The 16,837-nt window shown below is 36.9% G+C and overlaps 1 protein-coding gene across 2 annotated transcripts in view; it reads left to right on the plus strand.

Moving 5' to 3' along the window:
• Positions 1 to 16,837, plus strand: part of Cdh10 (cadherin 10) — a 222,426-nt gene that overhangs the window by 159,947 nt on the left and 45,642 nt on the right. For both annotated transcript variants that reach the window (XM_087617142.1, NM_001168631.1), the window contains 2 exon segments: positions 14,966 to 15,260; positions 16,542 to 16,661. In XM_087617142.1, the coding sequence (XP_087473268.1) occupies positions 14,966 to 15,260; positions 16,542 to 16,661 (415 nt within the window).

Raw genomic sequence — 16,837 nt, forward strand, 5'->3', positions numbered from 1 at the left:
ACACCCCACTCTCATCAATGGACAGATCATGGAAACAGAAATTAAAGAGAGATGTAGACAGACTAAGAGAAGTCATGAGCCAAATGGACTTAACGGATATTTATACAACATTCTATCCTAAAGCAAAAGGATATACCTTCTTCTCAGCTCCTCATGGTACTTTCTCCAAAATTGACCATATAATTGGTCAAAAAACGGGCCTCAACAGGTACAAAAAGATAGAAATAATCCCATGCGTGCTATCGTACCACCACGGCCTAAAACTGGTCTTCAATAACAATCAAGGAAGAATGCCCACATATACTTGGAAATTGAACAATGCTCTACTCAATGATAACCTGGTCAAGGAAGAAATAAAGAAAGAAATTAAAAACTTTTTAGAATTTAATGAAAATGAAGGTACAACATACCCAAACTTATGGGACATAATGAAAGCTGTGCTAAGAGGAAAACTCATAGCGCTGAGTGCCTGCAAAAAGAAACAGGAAAGAGCATATGTCAGCAGCTTGACAGCACACCTAAAAGCTCTAGAACAAAAAGAAGCAAATACACCCAGGAGGAGTAGAAGGCAGGAAATAATCAAACTCAGAGCTGAAATCAACCAAGTAGAAACAAAAAGGACCATAGAAAGAATCAACAGAACCAAAAGCTGGTTCTTTGAGAAAATCAACAAGATAGATAAACCCTTAGCCAGACTAACGAGAGGACACAGAGAGTGCGTCCAAATTAACAAAATCAGAAATGAAAAGGGAGACATAACTACAGATTCAGAGGAAATTCAAAAAATCATCAGATCTTACTATAAAAACCTATCTTCAACAAAACTTGAAAATCTTCAGGAAATGGACAATTTCCTAGACAGATACCAGGTATCGAAATTAAATCAGGAACAGATAAACCAGTTAAACAACCCCATAACTCCTACGGAAATAGAAGCAGTCATTAAAGGTCTCCCAACCAAAAAGAGCCCAGGTCCAGACGGGTTAAGTGCAGAATTCTATCAAACCTTCATAGAAGACCTCATACCAATATTATCCAAACTATTCCACAAAATTGAAACAGATGGATCACTACGGAATACCTTCTACAAAGCCACAATTACTCTTATACCTAAACCACACAAAGACACAACAAAGAAAGAGAACTTCAGACCAATTTCCCTTATGAATATCGACGCAAAAATACTCAATAAAATTCTGGCAAACCAAATCCAAGAGCACATCAAAACAATCATCCACCATGACCAAGTAGGCTTCATCCCAGGCATGCAGGGATGGTTTAATATATGGAAAACCATCAACGTGATCCATTATATTAACAAACTGAAAGAATAAAACCACATGATCATTTCATTAGATGCTGAGAAAGCATTTGACAAAATTCAATACCCCTTCATGATAAAAGTCCTGGAAAGAATAGGAATTCAAGGCCCATACCTGAACATAGTAAAAGCCATATACAGCAAACTAGTTGCTAACATTAAACTAAATGGAGAGAAACTTGAAGCAATCCCACTTAAATCAGGGACTAGACAAGGCTGCCCACTCTCTCCCTACTTATTCAATATAGTTCTTGAAGTTCTAGCCAGAGCAATCAGACAACAAAAGGAGGTCAAGGGGATACATTCGGAAAAGAAGAAGTCAAAATATCACTATTTGCAGATGATATGATAGTATATTTAAGTGATCCCAAACGTTCCACCAGAGAACTACTAAAGCTGATAAACAACTTCAGCAAAGTGGCTGGGTATAAAATGTACTCAAATAAATCAGTTGCCTTCCTCTATACAAAAGAGAAACAAGCCGAGAAAGAAATTAGGGAAACGACACCCTTCATAATAGACCCAAATAATATAAAGTACCTCGGTGTGACTTTAACAAAGCAAGTAAAAGATCTGTACAATATGAACTTCAAGACACTGAAGAAGGAAATTGAAGAAGACCTCAGAAGATGGAAAGATCTCCCATGCTCATGGATTGGCAGGATTAATATAGTAAAAATGGCCATTTTACCAAAAGCAATCTACAGATTCAATGCAATCCCCATCAAAATACCAATCCAATTCTTCAAAGAGTTAGACAGAACAATTTGCAAATTCATCTGGAATAACAAAAAACGCAGGATAGCTACAGCTATTCTCAACAATAAAAGGACTTCAGGGGGAATCACTATCCCTGAACTCAAGCAGTATTACAGAGCAATAGTGATAAAAACTGCATGGTATTGGTACAGAGACAGACAGATAGACCAATGGAATAGAATTGAAGACCCAGAAATGAACCTACACACCTATGGTCACTTGATTTTTGACAAAGGAGCCAAAACCATCAAATGGAAAAAAGATAGCATTTTCAGCAAATGGTGCTGATTCAACTGGAGGTCAACATGTAGAAGAATGCAGATCGATCCATGCTTATCACCCTGTACAATGCTTAAGTCCAAGTGGATCAAGGACCTCCACATCAAACCAGACACACTCAAACTAATAGAAGAAAAACTAGGGAAGCATCTGGAACACATGGGCACTGGAAAAAATTTCCTAAACAAAACACCAATGGCTTATGCTCTAAGATCAAGAATCGACAAATGGGATCTCATAAAACTGCAAAGCTTCTGTAAGGCAAAGGACACTGTGGTTAGGACAAAACGGCAACCAACAGATTGGGAAAAGATCTTTATCAATCCTACAACAGATAGAGGCCTTATATCCAAAATATACAAAGAACTCAAGAAGTTAGACCGCAGGGAAACAAATATCCCTATTAAAAAATGGGGTTCAGATCTAAACAAAGAATTCACAGCTGAGGAATGCCAAATGGCTGAGAAACACCTAAAGAAATGTTCAACATCTTTAGTCATAAGGGAAATGCAAATCAAAACAACCCTGAGATTTCACCTCACACCAGTGAGAATGGCTATGATCAAAAACTCAGGGGACAACAGATGCTGGCTAGGATGTGGAGAAAGAGGAACACTCCTCCATTGTTGGTGGGATTGCAAACTGGTACAACCATTCTTGAAATCAGTCTGGAGGATCCTCAGAAAATTGGACATTGAACTGCCTGAGAATCCAGCTATACCTCTCTTGGGCATATACCCAAAAGATACCCCAACATATAAAAAAGACACGTGCTCCACTATGTTCATTGCAGCCTTATTTATAATAGCCAGAAGCTGGAAAGAACCCAGATGCCCTTCAACAGAGTAATGGATACAGAAAATGTGGTACATCTACACAATGGAATATTACTCAGCTATCAAAAACGACTTCATGAAATTCGTAGGCAAATGGTTGGAACTGGAAAATATCATCCTGAGTGAGCTAACCCAATCACAGAAAGACATACATGGTATGCACTCATTGATAAGTGGCTATTAGCCCAAATGCTTGAATTACCCTAGATACCTAGAACAAATGAAACTCAAGATGGATGATCAAAATGTGAATGCTTCACTCCTTCTTTAAAAGGGGAACAAGAATACCCTTGGCAGGGAAGAGAGAGGCAAAGATTAAAACAGAGACTGAAGGAACACCCATTCGGAGCCTGCCCCACATGTGGCCCATACGTATACAGCCACCCAATTAGACAAGATGGATGAAGCAAAGAAGTGCAGACCGACAGGAGCCGGATGTAGATCGCTCCTGAGAGACACAGCCAGAATACAGCAAATACAGAGGCGAATGCCAGCAGCAAACCACTGAACTGAGAATAGGACCCCCATTGAAGGAATCAGAGAAAGAACTGGAAGAGCTTGAAGGGGCTCGAGACCCCATATGTACAACAATGCTAAGCAACCAGAGCTTCCAGGGACTAAGCCATTACCTAAAGACTATACATGGACTGACCCTGGATTCTGACCTCATAGGTATCAATGAATATCCTAGTAAGAGCACCAGTGGAAGGAGAAGCCCTGGGCCCTGCTAAGACTGAACCCCCAGTGAACTAGACTGGTGGCGGGAGGGCGGCAATGGGGGGAGGGTTGGGAGGGGAACACCCATAAGGAAGGGGAGGGGGGAGGGGGATGTTTGCCCGGATACAGGGAAAGGGAATAACACTCGAAATGTATATAAGAAATACTCAAGTTAATAAAAAAAAAAACATTTGAAATGTAAATAAAAAAATAGGTGTTCTTTAAAAAAAAGAGATGAAACAGCTACACAACGTGGGCTGACAACTTCACTCATTTCGGTAATAAGACATACATAAGATTTTTTAAAGATGAATAGGAGTTAAAAGTGGGAGCTAAATCAAGGAGAGCAGTTATAGAGATGTCTGATCAGTCTGGAGAGTAAGTACCATTCTTGGATGGATTTATAGATATTAGTTTTTGGGTGGAGCCCCATAAGTTTCCTGAAACAATTCCCGAATCTTTTCATTGTGGAAAGCACAGTAAATTGACAAAAAGTAATTTTTAATTAAATAACTTAAGACTTTGTCAGAGAATCTTTGTATTTCCTCAGATTGCATTTTACATCATTTTTACGTGCATTCCACATGTATTTATTGTGTGTCCCTAGAAGAACATTAGTATTCCTTTTTATCCCAGTTTCTCTTAGGGTCTCATAATTAAAGGACAAACAGGCCCTGCATACATCTGTACACTATTGCGTTTTCTCTCCCTTATAATACGATGGCAGACTCTGACTTGTTCCCTGGGTTGTCAATTTATACATTTGATACTCTGTGGCTTCCAGTGGAAAAGCGTCTTTACACACTTTCAAAACCAGAGCTTCAAATAAAGTCTCTCTCTCCAAAACCACCATAGCCCTGAAGCACTGCACTCTCTTCCGTTTAATGTGGAGAAATTAAAGTAAGGAAATATTTGCATAAACCCCATCCATGAATGCCATGCTCTCTAGCCTCACTCCCGTGGTTTCCTTTCATGTTTTCCCCTGACTATAGTTCAATTTCATGTAAAGCTATGTGTAGTGTATAGAGGGGGGGGGGCATTAAAGCAACATCTTTGATTTAATCTGGTACTAGAATGAGCCTTAAGGTCCATAACAGCATGTTCCTTCTAGAATCTTAAAACCTCCCTGCTAAAAATTATATTTATATACATACGTATACATATACATATATATATATATACATACATATATATAAACACCTTCCTGCTATAAAAAATCCAGTCTGTTATTTATGTTACTGTTACATATATTTGGTTTTTGTAGTTGCTGCTTTTGTTCCTTTGTGCTTAGAGGAAGAGGGGTTTGTTTGGTTACACTTGCTGGTGACAGCCCATCATTGAGGGAAGTCAGGGAAGTAATTCAAACAGTAGCTTGCTCAGAAGCCATGGATGAATGGTGCCTACTGATGCACTCAGGAGCTGAAGCTTAACCAGCTTTCTTAAGGCAAAAACAGGGCTAGGAATGGAGCACCATGCAGTTTTCCATACAAATGCCCTTAGGCTGATCTGATATGGGCAATTCCCCTGTTGAGATTCTCTTGGGTGATGCTAGGCTATGCCAAGTTAATAACTTAAGCCAACCAGTTCAGAAGGTTTGCTCGATTGTTTTAATGGAAAAACTTTTTTTTTCTGCCTTAGAGAGAAGCACCTCACTGTAAAAGAGGAAGATTTCTTCTGTGACCTCCTTCTAGGTTTTTCCCATCAATAATCAGTACATTCTACCATACCTACAGTTTCCAAATTTTACATGCAGACTTTGAATAGTTCTTAACAGTTTGAAAAGGAACCCTCAAATCTCCTGTATCATGGTCATAATTAATTTAAAAGATCACGTGTGAACGTTTCCTAGTTCCACAGTCCAAACCTAAGAGGATTTTGGTTTTTTGGTTTGTTTGTTTTCTTTTGTTGGGTTTTTTTTTGATGTTTTTGTTGTTTGTTTACTTGGTTGTTTTGGTTTGGTTTTGAAAGATATCTATGGCATGTTCTTTGAGTGATAAACCAATCATATTTTTGATGCTTTTTTAAGTGGTCACCACACCCTTAAACCACTGATTTATGAATATTTTATTGTCCAACACCTAGATCTTTTATACTCATTCTGCCCCCAGCCCCAAGAATTGTTCAGTAATGAGCTAATCAATTGAAATATTACACCTGCAGTGTAAAATCCATCACAGTTGTTTTGTGATCTTATTCATTTTTCTTGTCTCTCCTTTGCATTTCTATTCATGAATAGAAAACTGCTTCATTGAGACTTATAAACTGATCTGTGCATTCCTATATCATATTTACATAACATCTCTAGAAGGAACAGCTACACATGGATCATTTTTTGTCTTATTTTGCTAATATACCACATTGTTCAGCAGGGTTATCTACCTTTCTTCCATTTACTTTCCAGCCCCAACCAAAATGAATAATTGCGTACTTATTTCTGAGCAGGTGTTTGCAGGCTTGGCCATGTTTTCAGCTGTGTTCTCAAGCCCGATCATATTTATCTGTTTATTGTATGCAAATTTGCATCTTTGATTCGCCGATTCATTTTTTATCTGTTGCAGTGTTACTTTCTGGAGCTATTAAAGCATTATGCCAATGTTGATGGCACCTGCACAGCATGGCATATTTGTCACACACCTGATTTCTTAAAACCAAATATAAACTATTCCTGTTGTTTGATACGAAATGGAGCCTAAAATTAGACAGGTATTTTATGTATTTTAGAGATATTATCCATCCGTTTCTGATATTTTAGGTTAATGCTGCTCTCTCTCTCTCTCTCTCTCTCTCTCTCTCTCTCTCTCACACACACACACACACACACACACACACAGAGAGAGAGAGAGAGAGAGAGAGAGAGAGAGAAAGAGAGAGAGAGATTGAAATAGTATTTCTCTTGTTTAACTAATTAAAATTCTTTAAAAGATCCAGTCTGTTACAGATTCATTCTGATCTCTTCTTTCTTTCCTCATTCACTGAAGTGGAGTCAAATGCAAACAATTATCAATATCTAAAGTATGGTCACTTATTCTGAGTAGAAGAGATTTCCAAAAGAGGAATAGTATGATTTGCTTTTCTGAACTACTTCTCTTTTACTGGAATCCCACTAAATAATTCTCACATTTTTATATTATTTGCTAAACCTTTTTTCTAATTTCTTTAGTGAGTTACATTCCATCTACAGTAAAAATATTTTGTAATTTTGGGGAAAATTAACTTATTTACTGTGTTGCATGAAAATAAAAAGTGACCTGAAATTGATAGGTAGACCATGCTATGCTCTGAAGGTGCATTTTCTCTAAAAATTTTTAGTTTCTGGTTGCCAAGGTGAGGATGTTAGGAAGGGTCTTAGGGATGTGACTGAGTCATAGAGTCTAAAACGTCTTGTGATATTTACTGATGATTTTCAACTTCATTGGTTGGAGAAATGTCTAGAAGTTTCATAACTTGCATATGAGGTGTATCTGTTGGGTGTTTGTTGAAGCAGGTAGATCATGAGAGTGTGGACATAAGGGATAGATGACTCCTTCCAATGACAGACATAGGAAAACTTCTGTGGAAGAGGAGGAGAAAAAAAGGTGAAGATTGGTTAGACTGGATACCTATAAGAGTCTTTGAAAGGAAGAAATTACTTGGGTCACCTGAGTTGCAAGCACTCTCCCAAACCCTGCCAACTTAACTGAAAACTCTAAAATGATCAAGTAATTTTTTTTAATTTTGTTGTCAGACTGAATTTTTTATAACATTTCCAAGGTTGACTAATTTGGGGACTTGGTATTGAAGTGTAATTTTTCCTGTGATTATCTGGCTGTGCTGTTCAAACGCCTTTGAAAAAATGGAAGAACTTTGAAAGGTTTTGAGATGAAAGCTGAGATAAAATAGAGAAAATTATAAACAATGCTTAATGAATATTTTTATAAATTCCTTGGAATATTACAATAAAATGTATTGTACAATAAATACTGCTCATGGGGTTTCAAATGGGAACTTCTCCAGGGAAGGGCACCAGGGTATTCAGGTTACACTGTGCTAATGATTTTTGGCTCGTTCTATCCATGTTCTAAGGCATTGTAGGAAGTGGATTTTGGAGATGAAGTTAATTTTATTATAATCAATCTCTGAGAGTATGGAATAGTTATAGTTATTTGGACTTTGTAAAACAAAATGCCATGGGAATAAGTTCAGAGTGCAAAAGTTTCAAAATATGTCTTTACAATTAATTTAGTACATGAAAAATTATAACCAAGAAAACAGTGAGGAGATTTCAGTTCTTCAGTAGAAGTCAAGTGATTTACAGCAGCTCAATGGGAAGAGGCATTTCAGAATGCCGTGAAGCCCTACCCATGTCAGGCTCAAGGGTATGAAAAATCTATACTCAATTAAAAGTTATAGAGCTCGACAGTGAACTGCCCACACAGGTTTATGTAGGATGTTGTATCCTATAATTCTATTCACTATGACTTCTACCTAAAGCACTCAGAACAGGATTGAAATATGTTCGAAGGAAATGAAGCTAGCACTGGACCTAATAGCCTACAGTATTCATATTCTGCTCATACTGAAAGCATACATAATGTTAAAAGGGTCACTCATGGCATCTAGATTCAAACTTTAAAGAAAGGCCAGTGAATGCTTGTAACAATAAGAATGACTACAAAGGTAATGCAGGAAGCTGGGATGAACCCAAAGACTGAATGGAAACTCTAGTTCATTGGACTCCTAATAATTGTGACCGCATTGGCTAAATCTACCTCCTGCCACCCTATGTTTTAGATGCTAGACATGCCACAGGATTTAATTTTCTGTTCTGGATTTTAGTTTTAGCCTATTCCAAGACTTTATTGCTAGTCTACTGTTTATGCTGTCCCACCATTTGTACATTGGTAGCACATACCAAGGTTATAGCTAATTTCTGCCCTGACTCTCAGAAAACTACATATTTGCACTTAGTCACAATGCTTGGAGTATCAAGAATCTTAAGTATTTTGTCACAGTGATTAAGTAGGTCACCCAAACTCTCAACACACAAATAAATGTTTCTTTCAAGTCCTAAAAGAAAGGCCTCTTTTTTTGGTACAGTCTAAAAAAAGCAACTAGAAGACACTAACATACTCAATGAAGAAAATGCACATTGGACAATGAGGAATCTGGTACAGTGACCCTTGACTTTCCACGAGTATCAGCTACCATTTCACTGCTGAGATGATTTCAGTGAGGTTCCTTTCAGAGACACAGTCATAATGGATGCATGGCAGGAAGAAGGCTTGGCAGCTGGAGTAGGAAACTGAGAACTCACATTTTCCACCATAACTAAGATTCAGAGAGCAAAGTAGACCTGGACACAATGCATTCAACCCTCAGTGTTGGCCCCTAGTTGTACTTCTTCCAGTGAAGGGACCCCGAAAGGTTCCATAACCACTAGCTGAGGACCAGATATTTAGAGATGTGAGCCTATGTAGGAAATAAGTCACAAAAGACACTACACCAAACTAAAACTGAAATTCTTTTGTTTAGAAGTACTCCATCCCACGGTTCTTGATTATAATAGACTGAACAAACTCAAAAAATTTCCAGCAACACACTACCTATCCTGAAATGTATCTTAACAACTTTTGTGAAACAAACATTTACCTCCCCAACTCTTACATGAAAGGGGTGTTTTGAAACAAGGTCTGTCCTCACATCCCTTTTGTGTTACAAAGTTAATCCATCCAAATTTAGGATGAATGTGGGACCACATCAGAAATATGCTACATTTCAACGTGTCAAGCATTCTTCAAATTTTGTTTGAGAATTTTCTTCTACCTCTGGAGCTTGTTTACATCTAAAATATTAAAACTGCTCGATACAAACAAGTGCAATAATGCCTTTTAACTAAACTTTTCTGAGTTAAAAAGTTAAAGAACAGGGAGATGACTTTTAACTGTGCAGTACAGAAGCTGTTGTCCTATTTTCATTAGTTGTCATGTATCTTGCCATGTCCTTTATCTGCTGGGGAATTTACAAGGAGCACAGCAGGTTGTGAATTTTTAATAGGCGTTCCTCAAGGAAAGGAAAGGTCAGTATTAACATAAAATTCTTCTTAAAGATTTGTGGCCAAATGTTTCACACCGGAAAACAGGTGTTACTGCAGACTAAAGCCACAAGAATCTCTAATTCTCTTTTCTCCTTTCTTTTCTTTTCCTTTTCCTTTTCTTTTTTTTTTTTTGGTTTCTTTATCTTTTTCTTTGTGTGTGTGTGTGTGTGTGTGTGTGTGTGTGTGTGTGTGTGTAGAAAGAAAACTTTATGTGTTCTCTTCAGCAACACATATATTAAAATCGGAACCAACTAGACACTTCAGAGCTCCCAGAGACTAAACTATCAACCAAAGGGTATACATGGGCCTGCCCATGGCTCCTGATACATAGGTAGCAGATGACTGTTTTATCTGGCATCAGTGTGAGGAGAGGGGCTTTGTCATGTGGAGACTTGATGCCCCAGAGAAGGAAATGCTAGAGAGGTGATGTGGGAGTGGGTTGGGGAGCACCCTCTTGAAAGTGAAGGAAAGGGCAGTGGGGTGAGAAGTTCATGGAAGGGAGACCAGAAAGGGGGATAACATTTGAAATGTAAACAAGTAAAATAATTAATAAAGAAAAGAATACATAATAAAATAGCAAAATACAAACCCATGTAAAATACTTTTTACTTTGAAAGTTGATGCTATAGTTTTTGAGCAGATGATTAATTGACCTCATCTCTTTGCATCATAAATACATGACTTATTCAGTTAAATAAGTGAATTTATAATTACTTATATAAATGAAATATTTATGGCTAATATGCAAGAAAGTAGAACAATGAGAAAAGTAATAGTCATAAAGGAATAACTAATGTACAATCTCAGTAAACAGATTGATATGTGAAATAGTATTTTATCTGATGTATAATATTGAGGCAAAGAAGCAATACCAGGTAGAATGTGGAGAACATACACACACGAAGTGAAGTAAACTAATTAAAGTGGCTGTTTAATGCTACTCTCTAGACCCAGTACTAACTGTTGTAGCCATTAACTCATGGCTGATCAGCTATTTCCAGTTTTAGTGGCCAGTCCTGTTCAATTCTTCACCACTGTAGAAAGGGCTTTAAAAAACAAAAGTAATTCACCACTATCGTAAAGCCTGATTTCTGGAAAAAAAACAAAAAACAAAACAACAACAACAACAACAACAAAACCCAAGTATTCAATATGCAGCTTCTTAACAAGTACAGTGCTACATTCGTAGCTGTCAGTCGCTTCTCGTAATTATATCCTTTTTGGACAAAGTAGACATCTTTTCATTTTTCCGACTCTTAAGACCACAGTCTGACTTGCAGCCACCTCTTTTAGGTTTCCTCCTACCATGTTCAATTTTCAAATCCAACAGAAACTCTCACAGCATGTAGTCCAATTACAAGATTTAATTTTCACTCTGTAGTCTAAGTCAAGGTACAAATCCAGCTGTGATTTTTATCCTAAATTCAGATTTATAAAAATTCAAATCCCATCATATAAGTGCATACTCTTAACAGTTTTCCTTTTGCATCCTTAACTGATTCGAGTAGCAGAACCACTTTGAGTCATTACCCTCCAGCCTTGTGTATTTCTGCACCTCAGTTCTATGCTCTGTATTCGCCATTGTCCTAAGATGCACATGTCTTAGAAGGGGGAATTTCTTATTCAGTCTTCGTCTGGTAGCTTAGATGTTACATGCTTACACAGACATGCATTCACTCCTGTGAGCTCTTTAGAGTTTTCTCTGTGTATTTGCTTTACATGTCTCCTCTGGGTCTTCCATAGAATACAGATGGAATTTCACATCTGCTTCTAAAAGCACCTGACTATACAGAAAATTCAAATAAAAGTAATCGAATGAATAGCAAATAAAACTTGAACTGCCTGCTGTGAACCGCAGTACTGTCTGGTCGAGTGATTGATAACACCAATAGCACTGGGTTATGTTTCTCAAACTGAATAAGACATGTGTAATGCTTAGAGCTCCCTCTGGTAAGATGACCACAGTGTTACAAATGTATATATTTTGAGAATTTCTGGGAAACTGGGTACAATTTTAGATACTAATAACTATCAATCTGTTGACTACTTGACAGTGGTTCCTGGACTACACCTTCATATGTGACTTCTGAGAGCTTCCTGTTTAATTACTGATGCTTCCTGAGTTTACTTCTCTTGTATTCTTGCTTTCAAATAGTTACAAACTCAATAAATAACTCTTTGTTCCTCAACTTCTTTTATCTCTAAAGTACCTATACATTTCAGATATGTGTGTCCATTATACCAGTAATGATTCATTGTTTGTTCTGAATTGACAATGCAGCTCTATACAGAGCAGATTGCTAAATTCTAATCAACATACAACATTACAATGAAGCAAACCACTTTTGTAAATGTAGTTGTAATGAGCAATACAATCACATATATAAATATATTAACTTTTGCTTATACTTATGCTCATATAATGATTTCCTGGGCTAGGCAGAAGACTGACTTGGTCATGTGATTGCTATGTAAACATGACCTACCAGGAGCCATCACCCTAAAAAAAAAAGCTTAAACTCCCTCTCGTACAAATCATTAGCTCCTCAGTTAATAGTGGAGGCTCATGAACCACTTCCAACACCATTTTATGATATTAAACAGCTTGATCTTGTGCAGGTTGCACAAAGGCATCTACAGCTGTCTTGCGTTCATGTGTGCAAAGATCCTGCTATGTCCAGAAGATAATATTTTTCAGTGGTTTCCTCTGGCCTCTTAAAACCTCACTCTTCTCCTGAGATGGCACCTCATCTTTGGGAAGATGGTGTGATAAAATGTCTCACTTGTGGCTGAGCACTACACCATCCCTTATTGTCTGCAGGCTTTAGAGGTCTGTGTTTCTATATTAACCACCATACTCTGCTGATAGACATTTCAGATGAAATCTGAGGGCTGCACTTATCTGTGTGTAGAGAGAAATGAATTTAGAGAGCAATGTAACACTGTATGCATTTAGCAACTAAATGTTAGTTTCAGCCCAGAGCCTGTGAGCACACTACCCATGGGTTTTTGTTCAGATTTGCCATACTAGGCATGTGTGGTTTTTTTTTTTTTTTCTGTTGAACAGGTCTTAAATTTAATCAGAAATGGTTGGTTATATTCCTATGATTCATACCATTACTGCATCCATGGGCACAACCTTGCCATGATGGTCATCATGTCTGTTCACAAGGTTCAGAGCATTGCCAGGTTGTTCACATTATTCCCCTTTAGAAGCCTGCAAAGCACCTTCCAGTTTTATGAATGTTAGCCAGCAGGGAAGAAGCTCCCACTTCTATACTGGCTGGTTTCTCGATGTCCAGTAAGTAATGTGCGTGTTGTCTTCAGCAGTAGATATTACTATACCTTTCTCATGAGGGACCTAAGAGGGACCCTTTCTTGCTTTGGGAGTCTCTAGGACTTTACTGACAAAGAACTTGATAAGAATTATCACACACCACCCACTGGGCTTTAATTTGGCAAATTAATTTGTTGACTTCTAGAATGAACATAATCCCCTGCACAGGGTAACTCTAATTAGACAATTTTATATGAATATATCCATGAATGAAGCTTTCAAATAGTAAGTTTCTAAATGGCTTTTTAAAAAACCCTTACAGTAACTTATTTTACCTTCACCTCTTTTCAGTCCCACTCTCCCATTTCTCTCCCCAGTTAAAAATCCCTCCCCACCATTCACTGCTTTCCTGCATATGAAATTTATAAGTCATGATCTATAGAAATTAAAAAACAACATAAATAGGTGTATTATTAAGTTTAAAAAATTGTATTTACTACATATATCGAAACAGTAATAATTGCATATATAATACAAATAGATATAGTTGTAATCCTGGTTATTGCTTCTGTTAAGGTGTCAACATGTTTCTTCTACAAGCTAACAATTCCAGGATAAGTTCTTAGCCCTGTAGACTGCCACATTACCTGGAAGATGCTTGGTACTGGTATCCTGGATTCAACAACCTATAGTTTACTTATTATCCTAGAAGGATTTTCTGTTCAGTGTCTCAAAAGTTTAACTTACTGATCCATGAATTTCCAAGCCTGGCTGGTTTGCTTTATGGATACCTTTGAAAAATAGTTTACATAGAATTTTCTCACGAAACAGAAATATCTGGATTCCTAGTTCAGTTGCAGGAACATGTACACTAGACTGGTATGCACGCATAGTCCCAAGTACAAATTGTGTTGAAATTATTCTGAAAGGTTTGGTGTGGTTCTGCTACAGGCACAGGAAAGGCAGTCACCGTCTTGCCTCATTGCAGATATTTTAAGAAGAGAGCTTGACAAGGTACAATATTAGACCTTATTTTACTTTACATTTTATATTATTTATTATTTAGTATATATGTACCTGTGCTATATAGATATCTATACTATGTTTTGAGACCTACAAATATTTTCAGGGTAAGGATCATCTTCATATGCAACCTGATATTAGGTTAATTATTCCCACATTTGAAATCTGTCTCATAATTGGAAAAGACACATAAATCCTAAGATGTTACTAATTATAGTCAATAATAATTGATTGGAGCTGAATTTCCTGTAAAATATAATAGTAAAATAACCTTACATTTCATCACTTCTCAGTCTTTTGTCTAAGATCAAGTGTAATAACCTTACATTTCTAGAATGACTTGAAAGCACTCCACTCTCACGGCTGATGTCTTTATCAGGATTTATTTGTTCATAGAAAGGGTTATGTGCAGAGCAGGAAGAGAGAACTTGATTTAACTTTCGAGGGTTTTTGGGGGTTTTTTTGTTTGTTTGTTTGTTTGTTTTTGGAAAAAATTTCATAATGCTACAGGAGAAGCTCTTGCTGGTCCTCGAGTGTGATTGAAGCTACTCAGATCTGATTTATAGAACTGAGATCACTGACCCCGTTATTTGTGATGGAATTTGAAGGGTCATCTCTGAATCCTTTCACTCCTGTGCATCTTTAGTCATCCTCATGGCTATGCATTTTATCTCCTCTAGCTTCATTCAGACCAAGATAAAGGAGACGGATCGCTCAAATATATTTTGTCTGGAGATGGAGCTGGTACTCTTTTTATTATTGATGAAAAAACAGGTGATATTCACGCCACAAGAAGAATTGATAGGGAAGAAAAGGCCTTTTATACTCTGCGTGCACAAGCTATTAACAGAAGAACTCTGAGGCCAGTTGAGCCAGAGTCAGAATTTGTGATCAAAATTCACGATATCAACGACAATGAGCCTACATTCCCAGAAGAAATTTATACAGCCAGCGTTCCTGAAATGTCTGTTGTAGGTAAGTGCAGTTACAAGATTTATGATGTATGAAGAATATGGAAGTCATATCAAATAATTCTTGCAATATTGTGTTTAATTAACTTAAATCTCTTTTTATCACCCACTCAAAATGCATATATATTTTAGTAAAGAAGCAATGAGTAAGAAAATGATATTACTGCATTTTACATGGCTTTTGGATTTGCAGATCTTCACAGCACATTCAAGTAGACCTGCCTAGTAATCCAGAAAATACCTCTCAGTTTCAGTAGGAAGGACAAAAATGAAACTTATTACAATAACTTTTACAGCTAGCATGTAAGATCCTGAAGCCAAATATCTTAAGATTAGAATCGTTTTCTGCTCTACACAATGTATCAGATACTGGGACCCTTGCAGCCACTGAGCATTATGAAGTATATAAAATAAAAAGTAAAAAGTATAATGTTTAACAAAATGGAATATAATTTTAATGTTAAGGTGATATACTGATGAGTAAATACTTTATTTTTATCAAGTAGTTAGTGATAATATATCCAAAATTTAGGGAAGCCTAATAACATTTTTAGAGAAAGATATACTTGGATTTCATAAACAATAAACTTTCCAAATGTGTATGAATTTATGCAAATTAATAGGATTGTTTATTAAATTCAATATTTGGTATTTATTATTAATATCAAACTCATGCACCTCTCAAAACATTTGTTTTGGGGATGTTATTGCACTTCGCTAAACCCCAAGGACTTTGGGTGTTCATCGAGCATAAAGTCTATTGATATTGTGAATCTTCTTAGACATCTGTTAGTTCTGGGAACATTGGGTCATCTTAGATTGTTTCTAAATTTGGAATTCAATCTATCGCCAAAATTGTATTCTAGAGCAGATGTTAATTATTTTTTGAGTTAATTAGAGCAAGGGGAGAAAGATTATACCTACTCATTTGAGATTTAGACATGCCTTTTACTCTAAACAAGTCTATTATCTGAAAATTTATTTTAATAATACCTGGTCTCCACATTCATAAAGGGACCATGTCTGTTATGTTCTGAAATAATACAGCGTCACCTCTTGTGTCCATAAGCATTCAACTTTTGGTTGAATAGAACTTGTTAAGTTGAATTTAGGATTCCTTTGCAACACTGTATACTTTTATCTATATCTGTCACCAAACTGTATGTAACAGTTCCTTAAAGTGGTCGTTTTTAAAGCCAAAGTCACTCATGTCTTCAATGAAAACAAGCACTTTTGCTCCTCCTTCTGGTACTGTGCAGAACTAAGCTGAGTTTGGATACTTCAGGTACTTCTGTGGTGCAAGTCACAGCTACAGATGCCGATGACCCTTCATATGGAAACAGCGCCAGAGTCATTTACAGCATACTTCAAGGGCAGCCTTATTTCTCTGTGGAACCAGAAACAGGTCAGGAGCAATGGATTGGTGTTACCATGTTTGTGATCTTTGCAAGTATAAGTTGGAGAACAAAACTAATGCTAAGCACGGGGAGTGGGACATAAGATATAATTTTCAGTTGATATATGTGTTGTTTTTAAACCAAATGAACCTGAACTCCAACCATTTGTCTAAGCAGATTAAAT

Source organism: Rattus norvegicus, chromosome 2 (assembly GCF_021556685.1).
Source record: "Rattus norvegicus strain SHRSP/BbbUtx chromosome 2, alternate assembly SHRSP_T2T, whole genome shotgun sequence".
Classification (NCBI taxonomy): Eukaryota; Metazoa; Chordata; class Mammalia; order Rodentia; family Muridae; genus Rattus; species Rattus norvegicus.